At 42.0% G+C, this 20,531-nt stretch overlaps 1 protein-coding gene across 5 annotated transcripts; it reads right to left on the bottom strand.

Annotated features, from left to right (window-relative positions):
* Positions 1 to 6,083: 6,083 nt before the first annotated feature.
* On the bottom strand, positions 6,084 to 19,451 carry LOC101779298. 5 transcript variants are annotated; one of them, XM_022829021.1, is made up of 17 exons: positions 19,277 to 19,449; positions 19,002 to 19,026; positions 18,700 to 18,856; positions 18,325 to 18,583; positions 17,026 to 17,245; positions 16,798 to 16,921; positions 16,301 to 16,513; positions 15,699 to 16,076; positions 15,080 to 15,610; positions 14,475 to 14,936; positions 14,150 to 14,217; positions 14,001 to 14,058; positions 12,352 to 12,756; positions 12,116 to 12,247; positions 11,840 to 11,994; positions 10,279 to 10,374; positions 6,084 to 6,492 (listed from the first exon to the last, which is right to left on the bottom strand). In XM_022829021.1, exons 3-17 carry the CDS (start codon positions 18,853 to 18,855, stop codon positions 6,372 to 6,374), a joined length of 3,378 nt encoding a protein of 1,125 aa, XP_022684756.1. In that variant the 5' UTR covers position 18,856; positions 19,002 to 19,026; positions 19,277 to 19,449; the 3' UTR covers positions 6,084 to 6,371. The 5 variants fall into 5 exon arrangements, with proteins under 5 accessions (XP_022684756.1, XP_012703789.1, XP_004979768.1 ...); XM_012848335.2 differs by having other exon boundaries at positions 19,002 to 19,058; XM_004979711.3 differs by lacking the exon at positions 15,699 to 16,076 and having other exon boundaries at positions 15,080 to 15,502; positions 19,002 to 19,058; positions 19,277 to 19,451.
* Positions 19,452 to 20,531: the final 1,080 nt, after the last annotated feature.

The following is a 20,531-nucleotide window of genomic DNA, read 5'->3' on the forward strand; positions in this document are numbered from 1 at the left end:
CCTTAAATATGTGTTTGAATTACCTACAATGTCAGTATAAAAAATAACTTAAAATATTCCTATATATAATATATATACTTCTAATTACTCTAGGTATTTATGCATAATGTACTTGACCTTGCAGACGAGGTGTACATGTATGTAGGAAGTAAAGAGCATATCTATTTCTAACAATACACATGCTAAACATATATGGAGGTGAGATAAAAAGAAGAAAAAACTATGAATAGGAATGGAAAAACATAAAAAGTAGTTAGTAAATAAAGTATATGACAACCGGATTAAGATAACAAAATATATACTTGAGAATTGTGCTATAGTTAATATGAAAAAATTTGAGAGCATGCGTAGATTTATCCATGTATTTCTAACAATTATGACTCTTATAAATTTACGAGTTTGTGTAGAAGCATGGGTTGGTAATAACTAAGTGTACCAGTCGGACTAAACTGTAACCACTGAGCAGTAATTATTTTGGTTTCATTTATCGAAACCAATAATATAAAAGGTGTAAGTTGAGATGCATTGCTTTCAAGAAGAACTAGGTTGTTGGGTAGTCAATTTTCTGTAAACTAATACTAACAATCACAGGACCACTGTCCACTGATGGGGCCATGGGCATGCATGATCGATGCAACAGCAGCAACTAAAAGACACAAAAGGAGGTTGAGAATCTATGATCTCTCTCACTGCGTGTAACTCGGCCTTAGCCAAAACACAAGCCTGATTTCCCTGTTCCCATTTTTAAAAGGACTCCACCAAATGTGAGCGACAAGTAGTTGCTGCTGCTGCCATCCAAAACTGGCTCAAAAAAAATGCCATGTCCTTTTCCTGAAAGCAACTGATGCATTGGAAACTTTGCCGATTTGCGGTTTGTTTAAGCTGTCAGTGCAGTATCAGTACGCATTGGAGCATCACATTCAGAGATGCTGTGCTAATCTTTGCTCTTTTACTTAACCAATCAGGTCGATCATCTATTTAGCAGGCAAAATCACCAGTTTTCAAGTATGGTATAGAACCTAACCATCACATAAAGCGTGGAACAAATGATTGAGATTGCGATAATTAAAAAATGATGCTGTTATTTCTTCAGCAACAGAGAACCAGGAGATATTTGTAGAAAGAGCTTGGAACACCAAATTCCTACAGGTCTGCAGGAGAATTGTAGACGGGAGAGTGGAATGAGAGCAGAGCCTGTTGTTTCCTGGGTTCAGTTTACGAATTACTACAGACTTACTGCATTATCAATGCTTAAAGTAACATAACAAACCTTTTTAACATAGTCAGAAATAACACCTTTCTCATGAATACATGGGGGAACAAAAAACGACATCAAGTACATTCGGAATCAAGGTGGCGTCCTTACGAGTGGATTCAGTTCATATTAACGACACTGTTCCAGTAATTAGAAACCCCACTACATTAAGAATCAAAATCCCAGTGAGTAAAACCGAGTATCAGATCTGGTGCCAGTACTGGCAGGTCTGTTGCCCGTACCAGATGCAGTACACTGAAAAATATCAATTGTTGCAGGGATTTCAATCCCAGCGCCCGGACAGGACCATCAGGGAATGATGCTGGTACAACATGATTGAACGCCCCTGCCCATTAACTGCATTTCGTCTACAAAGGAGAATGTGGCACTATTTACTGGAAACTTGTTCAAATGTGCTAGAAGTAAAGTCTGAAAAGGTTTATGCCATTATGTCTGTTTAACAGTCTGTGCAACATAATACCGTTTTTATTAGATTTACCCTGCGGAACCCGAGTTTTTTGGTGCATACAAGTATTTTTGTTAGAACGCTGATGGGCAACTAAAGGTATACTTGTAGTCTTCCCACTACTTGATAAAAGGATCTTATGACTATCACTAGAAATGATCGTTTCCTCGCGTTCGGCTAGCTTACAGTCTACCACAGATGCATGCAGAATGAAATTTTTGCCTTGATGTAGAAATTGGGAAAAACTGGAATCAAGTAAAGAATGATGTCTGGAACCTTATATTCTTGTTGATAAAGCGAGCAAAACTTGCGACAACGAAATTGTTCAGAAATTTACACCTACAGATGCTAGCTCCTCAATCAGATGGGGCTATATATATAGCTGCAAAGCAAAGACTAGAGACAAACAAAAGCAGAGAAAGAGCATAATATTTACCTCAAACAGAACATTGCAACCTGGTGCAGCAGCAGAAAAATCCGAAAAGGGCCCAGAGAAATATGGAAGTGTGAATCACCATCTCCTCTGATCACCAGGACATGCTCTGCTCTTGACTGTGCACTGGAGACTGGAGTAGCTTGGCGATGCAAGCCTGTCCCAGTCTCCCATAGTGTTCAGCGACGGCATGGCAAATTGGCAATGCATGATCCTTGTCAGTTCGAAATTCCAATTAGAAGGAACGATGCAAGAGAGGCAGCGGCCTCAAATTTCAGCCGTCCCCGTCAAATTTGCTTCGCAAGCAACCTGATAAGCATTTCCACGAACACCTTGCGGCTGTCTGAGATGGGCGAGAACATCAGGCTTCACACCACCTTGTAGCTGGCATGGCTTCTCTGATGGCAAACATGGCGGATCCCTCATGGGGAGCTTGCAGATGCTACGTCTTGAGCAGCGGAATGGTGCGTGGATGGGCCCTGCGCTGTGCTCATGGCGGCCGGGCGGGGAGGAGGGCGGCGGCGGGAGGAGGAGCGGACCCCGACCAGGGTGCTATATGCAAGATCCAGGGTTCTAATTATAAATATTCGGATCGCGATCATTAATCGCGATCCAAATTAGGGTGCTATTTAAAAATATGTCGGGGGCTATATGCAAATATTCGGATCGCGGTTATTGAAAATGTCACGATCCAATCCGGAGGGCCATCCGCGAATGTTCCGGGCCGCTCCCGGCCGCCGGTGAGGTCGCGCCGCTCCGGCGACCTCCGCTATCCTCGCCGCCGCCGGCGCTGCTCTCTTCGGGCCTCCTCTGCTTCTGCTGAGGCGGCGGACCACCACGGCCACCGCCGTCCGAATCCTGCAAGGCTGCAACCTGAACCGTCCAGGACAAACGCCTCCGCCGCTTCACGGCGTGGCTCTCGCCAGAGCGCCGCCGCGATCTGTACGTCGTCCCGTCCAGCCGTCTCCTTCCATGTTGAGATGGACCTCTCCGTCCCTACAGCAGGCAAACAATCAACAATTCGGGTCACTTGCATTAGCAGGCTAGAAGAAGGATTCACCTTTTCTGATGATTGTCCATTCACCTTTTCAGATTAGAACTTAACTAGGAATTAAATCATAATAAGATCACAGTAATCGCTAAAAACTGGATATTAAGTTATGTAAAATGGATTATCAATGTCACTTCCCTCGACTCCTCCATTAAATTTGATCAATATAAAACGATACAGTATTAGTTATTAAGGGATCATGTACATCCAAGAATCAAAATCCCGGGAGCATCTGAGTATCAGATTCGTATAGATGCAGCACACTGAAAAAGTACAAACTGTTTCAGTAATTCAGTCTCAGCATCGGGGGCTTGGGGCAGTACCATCCTCGATATTCAGTAGCAGTTCTGTAGATGGAACTAAATAAACATCAGAAATCAAACCAATAGGTTACTTGTACACACAAACTCCCAGTTGAAGAAATTGTAGCAGCTTTGACAAACGACGATACACATTTCAGTTCTTGCATACACATTGCAGGAACAGAGTATGCTGGCTTGCAGCTGAGTTCCACAGTTGCTACGGGCCACAAATTATTATAAATGTGCAACAAATTGTTCAGGAAACAGAATGAGTTTCAAATACAAACATGAAAGTTATGCCCCATGCACATAGTTACTGATGAAAGAAATCAAGTATACAACCAAGAAGGTGGGAGCAACTCTGAACGGAGCAGAGAACGAAGTGGATCGAGCGGAGAGATACGACCATTTTCTCCTCCCCGTCCCACAGCTAGCTGCGGCTGTGACTGATGGCCATGCTGCTCATCATTCTCGTCACCGGCAGCAGCTTAGGCACATGCTTATCACTGGATTATACGCCCAACGGGCGTAGGGGTCGCGATGCCGGGTGGTTGCGGCCATCACGCGGCGCACAGATTTCATCAGTCTGATATACATATTTCTGCAATGCACGACCATGTCACGAATTGGTCGACATCACTCTGTTGTGTTACACGAATCACGTCGAGAAAAGTAGTGAGAAAGAAACTGCGAACGGCGATTAGGAAGAAAAGTTCGAACCACCGAAAGGGGCACCGGCAGGGGTGCCAGCATCGAGTTTCCAGTCTCACATGGAGTACACGAGAATCTTGGAATATTTGTACCTTTTCCGTGGGCCAACGTGAACCGTGTATACGGAGGAAGAGGAACACAGCGAGCGTGATCTCTTGTCATATTTCGTCCTTATTAACTTTAATTGCTCATCATGATGCGTATCAGGCCCGTATAAAATTGTTCTTTTAAAAAATTTTCAGAGACACAATAGTAATCACGAGAAATGATCGTATTGTCCCTAATTACTCATATTAGTTGTTATCTATCTTTTTAGTTGTCTGGATTGCATGCATTGAAACAGGAAGAATAATATGGATTAATGCTCTCTACACGTTTTCTTATGCAAACTTTTTCATTGGTGTGGATGTTGTTTTAATTAAATGAGTTTTACTGTAAACTCAAATTTTAGAGTATAAATTGATACTTTTTGCGGGATGGACAAACGCATATTTCATATTTGAATTTCTCGCCCACTGAATGGCTGACTTTTATTTGAGTAAAATTAGTAGAAAATTAAAAATAAATTCAGACAACATGTGTCACGAGTGACGTGCCCCGACTTTCTTTTCTGTTAGTGTTCAGGTTGAAAACTCGAAATGGCCCACGAAGCTGGACAGACCCAGCTCACAGTAGTTCTGTAAGAAGAGGAGGAGGAACTCGATCGACTACCCCGCGAACGCCTCTCTCCTCCTCCCTACGCCGCCGCTGCGAGAGGTGTCTTCTCAAGATCCAGCAAGGAGGTCCGCGCGTGCCTGCCATGGCGCTGCGCTATCTGACAACAAGGTATGCGCTAACGGGCTGCCTGACTTTTTATACCATTTTTATGAAACTTGTTCCTAGTCTTCTTGACCTCGCCCCGGGCTGCAGCCCATGCAGCCCGGGGCCCAAATCTACCCTGCTTTTATATATACTCTATCTATTGAAATGATCGACGATGATCCTAAGAATTAATCTAGCCTATTTCTTCATCATGCCTTTTCGACGACAGAGGCGCCATCGAGCATGCAAAAAGGATGGAGAAGCTCGCGTGGCGGTGTTTCATTGGGTCTGGCGTCGCAGGCGTTGGCCTTGGGCTCTACGCTTTTGCATACGTCGCTCGTAAGGCAGCAGAAGCTGCGAGGAGATAAAGCACTGCATGTAACTATCTCGGTAACATACTGTCGATCGGCTCTGCATGCAATGCTTATGTAATTAGTATATACCTAAGTAATGTACTGTGTGGTCTAGTGTCAAATCTGTTTTTGTCATTTTTTCTATGCAGTTACTGGTTCTTTTTAACCAATTGGTCCTTGTCGTTAATTAATTAATGGCAGTGTTGTGCCATTGCATTCCCTTGTTAGGTGCTTCAATTAGTAATTTTCCCTGCAGACGTAACAATAACATGTCACCAAATTGGCAACACCGTTGGCTGCCTAGGGAGTTCTTGAGTGCAGCAAAACTGATACACGGCCTGGCTGCTCTGCAAACACCTCTGATCGACCATGCCCATGCATGCGCTCTGTTGTGGGGGGAATTTCCATCACTTGGTCCACCAGCGCGGGTTACAATGGTTCGAAAAACCGTCCATCCACATAAATCATATAGTGGAAAGATATGAAATATCTAGAGTTACATAGAGAAAAGTACCAAAACATACCAAATATGTGAGACCAAATATTAAAAATTCAGTTGAGAAAAGTAAGAATAAGAAATTAAGAAACGGCCAATGGTGATTTGGCGAACGGAAAATTCGAACCAACGAGAGGGGCAACCCTAAATCCTAGTGGAAAGATATGAAATATCTAGAGCTACCAACACATACCAAATATGTGTGAGACCAAATATTAAAAATTCAGTTGAGAAAAAGTAAGAATAAGAAATTAAAAAACAGCCAATAGTGATTTGGCGAACGGAAAATTCGAACCAACGAGAGGGGCAGGGCGTCAGCTTGGAGTACGAATATAAAAGTAGCATAAATACCATTGGCCGTACAGTGAACGTCCTGTATCAATATTTACTAGTATACCAATAATATAAAAGTAGGAAATAAACCCTAGCCGCGTGAACGTCTCTCCTCTCTGCTTGTGCGCGCGGCGTCTTCTCCATCTGTAGCCAGGAGGTGGGTGCCACCGTCAGTGCCATGGCGCTGTGCTATCTGGCAAGTGGCAAGGACCAAGGTCCCATGGTTGACTCGTTAATGTCCCATAAGACATGTCCACCATTTCTATCTTTTTGGTATGTGCAATCACGAGCCTGCATAAGCACAATGAGGGTCAGAAGTTTGGAACTGGCAAACTCCAAAGTGGAGCACAAAGAAACATATGACGAGTAAGCGTTCCACATAGTATATCAAAAAACATAAAATTATTCTTCAACTAAAAAAGTTCATTTAATGTAAGAGGATTTTCAAAAAAAAAGTTTAATACTACAACTTTAGAACAAATACACATATCCCCTTGCATTGATGCCAGTTTGGACAATTAAATTTTTTTGATTTGCACAAACCTTTTGTGAAACAGTTCCTATGTTTATATGGACACTATACCTAAATAGGAACAATTGAAGGCACGGACCCATGTGCTATTTCCTTGAGATCCATTTTTACTTTTGCCAGCCAGCATACATGATGAGACATGTTTTCATCCTATATACAAGGACAACGATGTAACACTCCAGCATTAGTAGTTTTGGCCCTTGTAGCTAGCTGAGGTTCATGCATTGAGCTGTTGGCATGGTGACTGGTGAGCTTAGGATGCTTTTGGTTGGGCTTTTCAACCTTCTTTTGCTTTTGCAAAAGCCAAAAGCCAATCAAAGGGACTAAAAGCCATGCTTTTGCCCAAAAGTTGCTTTTGTTCTAGTAGAAAATCAAAAGCACATTCCCCTTCCCTCTACTTTCAAGTGCTTTTGGGAAAAAAAGTTACCCACCTGCCACTGGTACGAACGTACCGTTCGTTTTATTTTTCTCCCGCGCACACACGCGCAATCCCTTCGCCTCCTCCCGCCGCCCCGGGCCACTGGCCTCCTGCCCGCCACCCCTGGACGTCCCCAGCCGCCGGCCCGCCGCCCACCGCTCGCCATGACCGCGCACCGGGAGTTGCTCCTCCTCCTCCTCGCCGCCGGGCTCCACCGCCGCCGGGCGCGGGCACGTCTTCCGTCTGGATCCTTAGGAGCACGTCGAGCAGGTCCTCCTTGCCGTCGCCATCGTCAATTGCTCTGCTCTCCTGACCGCCTCCGGCTTCCTCTTCACAGGGCGACTCAAGCGAGCTCACGGCCACGGACGAGCTGGCGCCCGCGCCCGTACCCGCGGCACGATCCGCGCTGCCGACCTTGTCCTTGCGCACGAACGACGCCGGGCGGGAGGAGCTCAAGCCTGAGGCGAAGGACGGCGCGTGCTCGACGCGTGACAGCGAGGGTGGCCTGGCGCCTCGCCGGCGCGCGAAGTACACAGCGGCGGCCACCGCGGCGAGGACGACGAGCATGGCCAGGGCGACAGCGGCGCCCGCCGCGACGGGAACCGGTATGCCGAGGAGGGCGTTCCTGTCACCACCCACGAGCTCCGGCGAGCTCGTTTTTGTAATCAGCTTGAGCGGAGAGGGCCGGGAAGGGGTGCTCACCTTGGTGTATTAATGGCGGCCGGCGAAAACAGGGCAAGGTCGGAGGCGGCGTTATGGTTGATGGCGTTGGGCGAGGAGTGCCTAGGGTTGTTTGGGTGGGTGTCACGGCACATGTGCGGAAGAAATCGGCCGGAGACGGCTCGATGGCGACGGAATCGACGGCGAGCTCAAGTGGGCGGCACTGAGCGGAGAGAAGAACAGAGAGCGGATGACGATGGTGCTGCGATATATATATATGTGTGTGTATATATATATATATATGTATATATATATATATATATGTATATATATATATATATATATATGAAGCTTCGTCTCTATCCTTCACGACTGCTCTGCCTGCTTGTTGCTCTGGCTTCGCCGCTCCATGGCGCATGGCGGCTTGCAGAGAATTACCGTGGCGGCCCGGCGGCGAGCAGCGGCGCTGCCGTGGTTTTACTGCTGTATGTATTGGCTTCGGTACACAGAAACATTCCTTCTTTCTTGAGCAAAATTCGTCCAAACCAAACACAATCTCTTCAAACACCAATAAACAAAAGTGTACATGTAACATAGGTCTACAAATGATAGATGGGAACTTTGTTCAATTGATCCATGGTTTGAAATATTAAGAGCTCTGAAAGATCGTTCATGAACTGACACTTTGAGTTTCAGTTTCAGACGAACTGTGATTCTGGCTTAGTCTCAAAATAACTTAAAGTTCAAACTTTGAGCTTCAAATAAAATAAGCAAACATCATATCCTGTGTATCTAGTTCAAAGTTTTCTGTACACATTATACTCAAATTCTCAATAAAACATTTTTGATTTTATGCGAATTTCCTTTCTAAAATAATTATTTACATGCGAATTAACGAACATATTATTTTGTTACTAGCAATTTGCATATAAACAAACCCTCATGCCTTTAGGGGTATTACAGATATTTCTTACACAACCTACAGTTTCATAACTGTTCTAACCAAACGGAATTCTGCTTTTCTCACAGCTGCTTTCTCACAGCTGCTTTTCCACAACCCACAGCTCACAATAGCTTTTCCAAAAGCCACAGCCCAACCAAACACACCCTTAGTCACACATGAATTTTAGGTAGGCTAACACCACTACATATGCTTTAGCACTCACTTTCAAACAATCATTCTAATATCCATAAAAAATGTTTTATTTTGATATTTTTTTATACTTGAAGACAATTTCTAACCTTATTCAACAATTTATGAAACCTACCAATAAAGTCGGTAACCTAGTCCAACAATATTCTTGTGAGTATTTTGATAGACCATAAAGGAAACGTTATGTGTGTGTGACACATACTATTATAAAAAGATACAGTATTATATTATAAAAATAATAGTATTTCTATCGCCGTTCTGTGTGCGAGGACCAGGCCCGTCCCGATCTCCTCCACCAAGTAACCGTCGCCCAAGGTGAGTAGTGGAACAAGCGCCTCCACACCCCCCTTTGTCTCCCCTAGGTCACATGCTCTTCTCTCCTTGCCCATACCAAGTGCCCTCGAGCTCTAGAAGCAGCATTAATGGTGAACAATTACTCGTCGTTCACACTCCCTCTCTCACTACCAAACCAAGCAAAATGAGTTCCCCTAGTCCTCCTCTCTATATACCCATGCTCTAGAACGGTGGCCAGATTCTGAAGAACAATGGGTGACATCTTGTTGCCCCTGGCCTCCTTCTCCCCCTTATGTTCTTTACTCTCTAGCCCATGCCAAGACACCAGCAAACAGGCTGCAACACACCTTACCAGCTTACTCCTCCCACCACCAACCAAACAAAAACAGAAAAAGGCTTAGAACGACCCCATCAATATGAAACCCAACTCAAAAATTTCCTTTCTATTTTAAAATGAAACCAACATACATGACACTCCAAAATTCACATCTCACCCATGTGAACTTGGTTTGACTTGTTTTTTTTTCTAAATTCTTATGAAATCGTAACCTATCTATTAATTCCTCCTGGCATCAAGCTAATTTGGGCTCATTTTGTATCATGTTTGTGCTTGTTTGTAGCATGAGGTCACATTCTATATATGGTAGATGTGGTTGTAAATATTTTTTGTATCTAGAAACTCTCCTATGCTAAAATAAAAAAAGAAGAGGTGTAATGAGTACTTGAGTAGAAGAAAATAGATGAAGTCAAAATTTTATATGGGCTTTCTAGCAAACATGTAGAGATACATTGAGCGCAATAAAAAATATAATGAAAGAAATAAAAGAACTCTGTGAGTTTTGAAAAAAATTATACAGCTAGTATTTCGCCACATGCTAGTTTAATTAAAAAAGAAATGTTTACTAGACAAGGATCTTATGAAACTTTTCTAGTTAGCATTCTATTATATTATTTTATACCACATAAATAAATTACTACATGACTTATCTAGTAATAAATGTTAAATGGGAAACAAATTACCTTTGGGAGCCCTCAATGTCAATGAATCCAATACCTTTAATGTCGTCACTAGTGGAATAATAAGGCGTACTATCATATACATGAGCTTTCTCAAGCCTGTCAAAGGAAATCCACCATTAATTAGATTATTAGGTTGTCTGACCTACCATGCATATATAATGTTGAAATTAGGGCCTGAGGGAGCATGCACATGAGATGGAGTGTTGAATTATATATAAATTGCGAAAGATCTTCTAACCTAGTGGTTAGAGCACCTGAGTAGCACCCAACAGGCCTGGGTTCGACTCCCTATGGAAGCGAATTAAATGGGTCTGAATAAAAAAAATATACAAAAAATAGGTAGGGGATTCCCCTATTGACTTTGGTCAAAAAAATTATAAGTAAATTGTCCACTTTTTCTACCAGCTTAAGCTTTTGGGTTGAATAGATTGGTACATACAACTCAATTTAAACTGTTGCTATTCTCAATTAGGCTATGCAATCAATAGCTCACAACAATCTTCTACCTTTTAGCACTCCAGCACCTCTTTGCTTTCTTTTTTTCTCCCACCAATGTTTCTCCCTCATGGCCATCCTAATCATGCTGGATCTTTATCCACTACCTTCATTGCACTAACCTAGTGAACTGTGCTTCCCATCCACCCACAAGACCGGCAAACAGCTGACTCGATTGTTGGAGTAGGTCTAAGGACCGCGAAACCCAGGGTTTGCTCCAAAAGTACTTTAATGCTTTTATTACTCTTAACCTTGAGGCCTAGAGTCTAAGAAGACACCAAGTTGTATGCAGGTTATATTTTGCAATATGTGCGGGTAGCAGGAAACAAGAACGGACATGATGCCGTACTTGCTCTAGGCTTAAACAGCACAATACAAGACTAATAACTTCTCTATGGTTTCTTTTCAAGTGGCCAATGTTCATATGTGTGGCAGTGTTTACACATAGCCCCATGGACAACTGGAGTACTTAAATCACTCAAGCAATTCTACGTCAATAATATACAAGGCTAGATGGTTAATCAAGTAGATTACTTAAGTATACGGACTCTCTAATTGTCAACCTAACCATTATATATAACGGGCAGATATTTTTGACGCGGGAAAGCATAGTACAAATAAAATCGATCCATGTGAAAACTGAAAAATGACATAAAATTGAAAACAGAAAAATCTCAAAAATCCCCACTCGAAAGGTTTTAAAATATTTGAAACTTTGCATGGCTCTAGGTACTTTTTTTTTGTCAATTGCTAGCTTGTAGCTAACAGCTACTCCCTCCATCCAAAATTATAAATCATCTTGCCTTTTTTTTAAAAAAAATCATGGCTTTTGCTATGTATCTAGACCTATATATATGCATAGCAAAAGCTATGAACTTAGAAAAGCTAAAATGACCTACAATTTGGGATGGAGGGAGTACTAGCTACTAACTATTTTGGCAGCAGAAACAAATGCATGAACACCTGGATCCATAAGGAAGCTAAATGCTATCTATAGGGGCATATAGTAGTTGTGCATGCTGAAACGAAAACAAGCAATTAAAGGGAGCATCAAAGAAACCATTACCCATAGGTAGTGTAGTTCCACAAAACGATACTATCTCTGTAGACCGACGCTAATAAAGGAAGTGATGGGTGACAGGCAGTAACAGAACACTTTGCATATGTTATCCAGCTCGCTTCAAGTGTGTGTACATGTGTCCTTGACCACAAATCAAAAATCTGATTCAAAATAAACCAAAATGAGATTATTAGCTGTTCGCTCAGCACACGCATATATATGCACGCAGTAGTAATAAAATGCAGATTTTGTTCTTATAGAAGCTAGGCAATAAGCGTGAACCTCTATTTTCCCATGATTATCGGCTGTAGCCATATACTGCTGGTCACTCCCCGTAATGCAGTAAGCAAAACTAGTGGCCCCTCCTTTCACAGGCAAGATGGTGTGTGGATTGTCAGAGTCCATGCTCCAGATCTACAAAATATAATCACACAGTACCCCTCAAAAAGATTAGGCCCTATTAATTATGGCAATGTGGCCAGTAGCACGAACAGTGAGGGAGAAAAGAGAAACAAAACCTTTATGTCACTCTTGTTCACATGACCATTTGTGGAAACAAAAGCAAAAGTGTTGGCTTCGTTCGGATTAAACATCAATACTCCCTCACAACGAGTGCCTTCACCGTAGCATGAAAATTTTCGAGCACACATCCAGCCCTGCTCCCAGTCCCATAGCTTGATCAAATTGTCTTTGGAGCAAGAAAGTAGATACGAATGAGTTGGATGGACTGCCAATGCTGTTACCATATCATTTTCAGCTCTAAACCTCTTTATTTCTGACATTTTATCATCAAGATATGTGCGCACAGAGATGTATCCATGAAAATCTCCGCAAGCGACCCATTGCATTCGTGCAATAAACTTAACTGAGAAAATGAGCGCACTATTACAGTGTGTAGACATTATCTTCTCATATGCACTTGTCTGCCCATATAATACAAATTGTAATCAGTTCATGTCAACAAGCATAGTATACATGAAGAACAATGTGTAAAATTATTGCTCAGCCCCTTGAGCAAACAAAGTTGCCAATTTGGGTCGCATACAATTGAAATCTTGGACATCGATATATTTTCAATGATATTTAGCTTTCATTTCAAAAATGCTGAGAATGCACTAATCTCCAAGAGTATATTGATACAATATATGCTATGTATTTATGAATATATTAAAGGTGAAAATGTGTCATATATGAAGACCATATATACGATAGGGCGGAGGAAGACCTAGGGCCACTAGGACCAGGGTCCTAGGCGTTGGGCCTTTTTCTCCGCACTGTAGAACACTGTAGCCGAGGCCCAGTGGAGCCAAGCCAATCAGCTGATGGAATGGCTCTAGGCACTAGGCTACCATGTATTATATGACATCTCAAATGCTGAGAATACATTAACCTCCCACAGTACGTACTCCCTCCGTCCCCAAAAAATAAGTCATTTAGGAGTTTGACCAAAATTATAGAAAAAACTAGATATATTTATGGTATAAAATAAATGACATTAGATTTATCATGAGATATATTTTTATAATATACCTATTTGATGCCATAAATATTGATACTTTTCTCTATAAATTTGATTAAAGTTGAGAAAGTTTGACTTAAGACAAACCTAGAATGACTTGTTTTTTTGCGACGGAGGAAGTATATTATATGATATTGCTATGTTTTATCAATATATTAAAATACAAAATAAGACTCAAACTATGCCATATATGAAAAACATATGACATGTCGAATTCTTTGCTTTTTTTGACCTAATGGAGTATGACTTGGCCATGTCGTGGGAAGTCCTTAAGTGTCTCAGTCTTTAGTGACATTGTCTTATGTAGCATCTGACACTATATCTTGTACTAAGGAAGTAAATGATACTTTAGGCTATTTTGCGGTCCAAACTTGTTTTTGCTGACGTACTAGTATAGCTAGTGATGAAAATAGGACCATAGAGGGAAAGACACTTTTCTTGATTTTCATTATGTTCTTGGGCGTGAGGACTCAAACCTGGACTTGCTAGGTGAAACCCATCTACCCAAGTGAGTAAATCCTAGGTGAGCCATCGGTGTAGATACCCAAATATGGCTGACATGATCCATTTTTCTTTAAAAAGAAAGAGGAGAAACTCATGGAGTATGAATGTACGGTGCTATGATAGAGAGTAGAGATCAATTCTTACCTGTGGGACCATCTTCCAAATGCAAGCACAACAGCTACCATTATGACATGTTACAACCCTACATGTTTGATAACAAAAGAAAAACATGACTAAGTGTCGAGGTAGCTAGTGTGCACCAATTAGCATAGGATAAACGACAATCAACTCACCATGGCTGAGTGGGATGCACATCCATGCATGTCACTCTTCCCAGCCCATTCTCATCCATACGTATCTCCTGACCAACAAACACTTATTTGAGGAAAGGGAAGACCAAAGTGTTTCACGATGTCTAGGATGCGCATTTACGATATTATGCCTTACTGATTAGATTTACAATCAGACGATATATAGTAATTCTTTTGACAAAGCATTGTAAGTCTTAGTGTTTGATGTCACAAATTTTCTAACAATTTTAAATGCAAATGAATTGTACTGTCAATGTTTGACACAAAGTTATGAGTGTAAATATATGCGCTCACACAAACACCATACCTTGTTCTGCTTTGTTGCCACGCTGTCTCGGTCTGGGTGAGGGACACGTACAACAGACATGAGCAGCGCCTCGTGTGCCTTTCCTCCCTCCGCTCTTACTTGGTTGATTATTTCATCACGCTTATTGTCATATACATTAAGATGGTCAGAGTCATCAAAGAGATCCGTAGTGTTACGGTAATTGCTCCCACTGATCATCAAGATATGGAACTCATGAGTGTACACTCCGTGCGGTTTCTTATAAGCAAACACACGGACAGGGCAAGTGGAGTGCGGCGGCACAACACCTCTGCTCGTCGTTCCTCGGATTTTGTATTCCTGATTGTCATAATCAATATAATAGATAACATCATCATCTGTCTTGTTGATTAGGCTCATGTACTCCGCTCCTTCCTCAGATGTGAAACGAAGCTCTGAAGGGTAGATTTGGAGCAACTCCGTCTGAATGGAGAAGGGAGTTATCTGCAATACATACAGCCCACCACTCCAATAGTTAAGATAGCTAGCTAGCTATAAAGGAACAATTGTGTTCACGATGGTATGTTTGTTCAAGAGATGAAAGTCATACTTTATCTCGGATGTATATGTCTTCAGTGCGAACTCACCTTTTCTGCGCTACTTAACTGCACCTCTTGGTCATCATCTTCCCAGTCATTAGTAGGATGAGGATGCACCGATGAAGGTGACGGGGGCTGAGATTCCGATTGTGCTCCAAACACAATGTCCAACTCCAACTCGTGCACATCCGTTTGTTCGTAGAACAGATCCGCACTGACATGGGCGGCACCGCTAAGACGATCCTTACCCACAATGACCCACCGCATAAGCGCTGTGTCCTTGCATTGCATGGGTCTGGTTCCCAGTGGCAGTACTACTTCCTCCTGCACTTGCACGTCTATGACAACTCCCCGCGTCGACCATGGTGGCATGATTCCCATTGCTTTGGCTATATGGAAGGAGTAGCGAGTTACCTTGTCATCGGGCATTACCAACATGAAGGCAACATAGTCATCTGTCATGTTGGCCAGCTGCATTGAAGAAGGCAACATCGGTTTATTCAGCTCAAGAGTCTGAGGAAAGTGGAGCTCAGGGGGCTGGACAACCAATGGGTGCTGCTTTGGGGCACACACGCTTGCCTACAAGCAAGGTAATCATGGTTTTTAGTTAAGTAGAGGCGACATTTTTTTTCTGAAAATTAGTTTGTAGTTGCCCAGAGCTGCATACCGTTAGAGTCACCATATCGACCGCTTTATCTGGCTCTTCCTCGAACATGTCCCCTGTTTCTAGTATATCCTTGGTTGTTAGACTCTCATCCACTCTGGTGCTCTGCACACAAAATTCCTCTACACAGTCCTCAGGCAGAGGCTTCTTTTGTGCTTCCAATGTTATGGTGACGCTACAGATGGACCGTGGTCGGACAATACCATAGTTTGGGTGAATATGGTACGAGAGTCGGCTTTCTGTTAATACCCTGAAGGCTATGTAGTCATCTGTGTCATTGGTCAGCTGGATGGAGCGTGAAGTCTGCTTGCCAATCACAATGGGGAAGTGCAGCTGGAGTGGCTCAATCCCAAGCATGTCCTCCGAGAAAGAACTAATCTTCTGCGAGTAGAGAGGCAGACGCATGGAATATGGATTGAGAAGAAACTTAAGTTCTTCGGAGCTACTCCCTCCATCCCAAATTATAGATCGTTCTAGCTTTTTTAAGTACATGTCTAGATGTATAGCAAAACATATGAATCTAAAAAAAGTCAAAACGGCCTATAAATTGAAACAAAGGGAATAACAAATATAGTTTCTTTCTACAACTGAGGACGTGAGCTTACCTGATCAGCTGTAGATTTAGTGGCAACAATGTGGATAGCCATTGTACGATCCATCTCATTGAGCCTATGGATTACATCTTGTATACCGGGTCTTTCAATGGGATATCTGCGCATGCACCTTTGAGCCAATTTCAGACATTCAGTCACTTGATGTTGGTATAATGTCCTGTTCTGTGCAGATTTCTTCCACCTGTGCATCCACCTTCTTTGAACCTGCCAATTTTTTTCCACAAAATATGATTTGCAAACGGTACCCAAATATTTGATATGGTGCAAAGTATCAAACAAATATTCATGCTTGGAACATAGAAACTTAGTTTCATCTTCTCAAAAAAAAAAAACTTAGTTCCATGGTTGTTGATGTGACGTTTTCTATGTTAGATTTTTTTGCGATGTCCCTGTGAAAAGGTAAGAGAGTAGTCTCTTAAGAGGACTAAAGGAGTACAATTATGGATTTTTTTTGGAATATACAATGGTAAGATAATTACTCCCCTTACAATAGTGATATTGGGCTCGTTCCTAGTTCCCGTTACCATCTCTCTGATTATAACACCCAAACTATAAACATCTGACTTGAATGACATCTTTCCATTGAACTGGTATTCGGGAGCACAATATCCTCTACATGAAAAACATGCCAATATGATGAAATGTTGCATAAAGGAAATGTAAATGAATAAGTGCTCAAAGAATGAAAACACAATTTCTCTTGATGTATTTTTTACATTGAAAAAAGACGTTCTTTACTCATAGTAGCTGATATTTCCCCAGGCCTTGATATACCAAAATCCGTGATCTTTGGCACCAAATCATTGTCCAATAATATGTTGGGAGGTTTGAGATCCATATGAATAATGCCCTTTTCCTTGTGAAGATGATGCAAACCCTCACAAATTCCCTTAATAATTTGAAAACGTGTATGCCATTCAAGTCCCCTCAACTCATCTGTAGAGGCAAGAGAAGAAACAAGAGTAGTTGTGAAACATGACATTTTAGTACCTTTTGCTCTGTGCATATTTACTCTATTATGGATCATTTTTATTTGTGTAGACTGCGCTACCTTTATAATTAATGAAAGATGCTATGCGTATAACCATCGAGTACAAACTCTATGACTGCCACTTTTCTGGTTGTGCAGGATGAATTTTTAGCTCGCGACCATCACCCATGATTGGAAAGTCCATCCACACGCAAACAGAAAAATTACAGTTTTACATAAGTTGGACATAACAATCGTCAGTGTAGTAGGGTTCATAACTACCCACCGTTACTGAAAATGCATTTATTATAGACGATTTATGATTCAAGTCTATTATCTTTGAATGCAATAATTGTCATATACTCATATCTAAATTCAACTAATGTGTAGCATTACAGTTTGAACCCATCATAGTAAGTGGAAGTCCGTAAGTGTGAGTCCAAGAGACTATGAGTCTGGTTCTGGTTTTCCCGTGGTAGAAGAAAACCAACAATCATTGAAGCAAAGTGGTTCTAATTGAAACTTCTGAATCCAATTGGGGATGTCTGATTATTTACTAATATTCGTATTAGTTTTTAAAAAATGTGGCATTCTTTTCATGATGTGATTTCCAACTTTAGTCTCAAAGCTTACGTTTTTGGCAACATTACATAATTTGACTGTAATCTCTAACTTAAAGTCTCAAAGCTAATCACCTGTATGGGAATTTAACCAATGTATCCAGCCGCCAATGACTGGCCTTTGTTTTGTTTTCCTTTTTTTCGCTCTAAATACAATCAGTATAGGTGTCCTTGGCTCTTTGCTACAGTTTCAGAAAACAGAGCCTCGTTGCTTTAGTTTCCATCACTGTATTGAGTTATAGTCTTTTCCCTGTCTCAATTGTCCTTGTAAGTTCAGTTATACATCAATAATAACTTAATAAGTGGTTATCATAAAATACCAATTAATAAAAATAGGGTCCCAAAAACTTCTATAATATGAGGAGAAACAAAAAGTGTGCTTGTCTGTGAAGAGGGGTGTGCCTTAAAATGGGGCATTTTCATACCAGTCACATAGTCTTCAAGGCTTCCCTTGCTTATATAATCAAAACAGAGCAATCTTTCCCGTTCCTCGGCAAGAATATATTTTCCCCACATTTCCAGCGCTTGCTGTTCTGTGTGAGAGCAGTAACCTAGGAACCGCACTGTATTTTGGTGCTCAACCATCATCATGGCTGTAACCTCCCTCTCAAACATCCTGTCATCCAACGTCTTGTTGCTGAACAGCTTCTTCACAGCAATGATCCCGCCGCTTGGGAGGATGCCCTGTTTAACAGCCATGAACAATTTTCCTCAAAAAAAAAACAGCCATGAACACACTTGTATCAATATTCTGTCTACTACTTTGAGAAAATATCAAGGACCGATGTCATTCGAAATACCTTGTAAACAACTCCACATCCACCTTGACCGATTTTTCGCTTATGAGAGAAATTTTCTGTTATGTGACGCAGTACCGACAGCTTTATCTTATCCGGCCTCTTGCTTCCGTTGAGTATAAGGTCCAGTTCATTAAGCCCCGCGGATATATCATCCATTCTAAGTACACAGATTATGCATTTTAAAACATTGCAGCAAGGAAAGATTAATACTCACACAGAACAGAGCACAACTGCATTGGTTGTGCTAAATCACTCTGAGATTGGTTTCAGCAGGGTGACAATTTTGAGGCCCATGGAATTACCGAGCTCCAATTTTCAGCAGGGAGACTTGCATTGATGCAACGGAGGAAGTAAAACAGCTGAAAGTGAAATAAGGCAGAAAAACAGAGCAGCTTGCTTTGAGGTTTGAGACCTTCTTCTAGGAGTACAAATTGTATGAATCAGCACGGTTTCAGGCGGAAACCTCTGACCAACGAGATTGTACCAGAATAGAGGGATGCTAGCGCGAATGGGCAGATTCGCGCTCAGATTTGACCAAACTAAGAGGGGTTTGCGGTTACGGATGGCGGCGTCATACCTGCACTGTACGAGATCGTCCCCTACGTGCAGGGGAGAGGATCCGGCGATTCCGGGGTTGCCGGTTGCTGCCGTGGTCACCAGAGAGTCAACGCCATGCTCGCCGGGGAGTCGCTACTAGGCGGGTGGCTGTTTAGCGCCTTGGCGGGCCTGTGCTCCGGAGCGATATTTTATTCTCTCATTGTGCGATCTGGACAGTGGACACAAGCGGCACAGTGCTGAGGCTGCACTGGTCAAACACGCGTCTCCCTCAGCGGGACTGCGTGAGTGAGACCCCTTTCCCTGCGCGTGGACTCGTTTAGTCCGTCTCAATTTTCATGAACATTTAATTTATATCATATCAACCATTTTTGCTGAGTTTACAAGATTATTATAATAAAAGATGAGTGGAGAGTTTCATCAGATAAAAGCAAAATTTGCTACAGGACACTGTTAAAAGGCGTCTTTTGCTTCAAATCATTAAAAAGAGCGTCTTTTCTTAAGGACACTATAAAACCATGTATATTTGCCAGGAGACATTGTAGCTCATAATGTAATAATTTTCACTCGAATGGATCGCACAACACTCGAATGGTACTCCCCTGTGCTCCGTGGAGAGCCGCCGCGGGCGTGATCACCACCACAGAGAGGCCACAACACCAGGAAGCGAAGTTTGCGAGAGGATAAGGCATGCGAACGGATTAGCGGTAGGGAGGACTCGGCATGCGAAATCCTGCACGATGGGAGGTGAGTAGGGGCAGACTTGTCATCTCCCTTCGCTCTCTGATTAAACTGAATAAACTAGTAGGTATAGTGTCTTCTAGCAAATGTACATAATTATACTGTGTGTTCCGGCAAAATACTCCTTTTCAATGGTCTAGAGCAAAAGACATCTTTTAATGGTGTCCGGTGGCAAATTTTGCCTCGGATAAATTTCATCCCTGTAATACCTATTAGGCTCGGTTAACTGGACACGGAGATTGGTATTAGGCTAGGATGAAAATGATTCGAGAAAGGCTCCAAAACTTTCACTTTCATATTCTTTTTTCTTAGAAACGAAAACGATACCATGTCACACCCTGAAATTTCCGAATTTCAGGATGTGAATAAAAAGAATAAATAAACAATAATTTTCTCATAATTTTAAAATTTTCCCAACATTTAATTTTCTTTTACAGGAAATTTAGTATAGGAAAAATAATTGTTTGATTTTATAAATTAAATAATGTTGTTCTACGTTTGTGCATTCATGTCGCTGCATCTTGACGTTTCTTGAG

This window comes from Setaria italica, chromosome VIII, assembly GCF_000263155.2.
Source record: "Setaria italica strain Yugu1 chromosome VIII, Setaria_italica_v2.0, whole genome shotgun sequence".
In the NCBI taxonomy this organism is placed as follows: Eukaryota; Viridiplantae; Streptophyta; class Magnoliopsida; order Poales; family Poaceae; genus Setaria; species Setaria italica.

Coding starts and splice junctions, on each gene's coding strand:
- LOC101779298 (XM_012848335.2), bottom strand. CDS start 19,033: ATGCAAGTCTCCCTGCTGAAAATTGGAGCTCG. Junction 17,246..18,324: donor CCTTGAAGACTATGTGACTG/GTATGAAAATGC, acceptor TTGCCTCTACAG/ATGAGTTGAGGGGACTTGAA. Junction 6,493..10,278: donor GACATTGAGGGCTCCCAAAG/GTAATTTGTTTC, acceptor GTGCTTATGCAG/GCTCGTGATTGCACATACCA.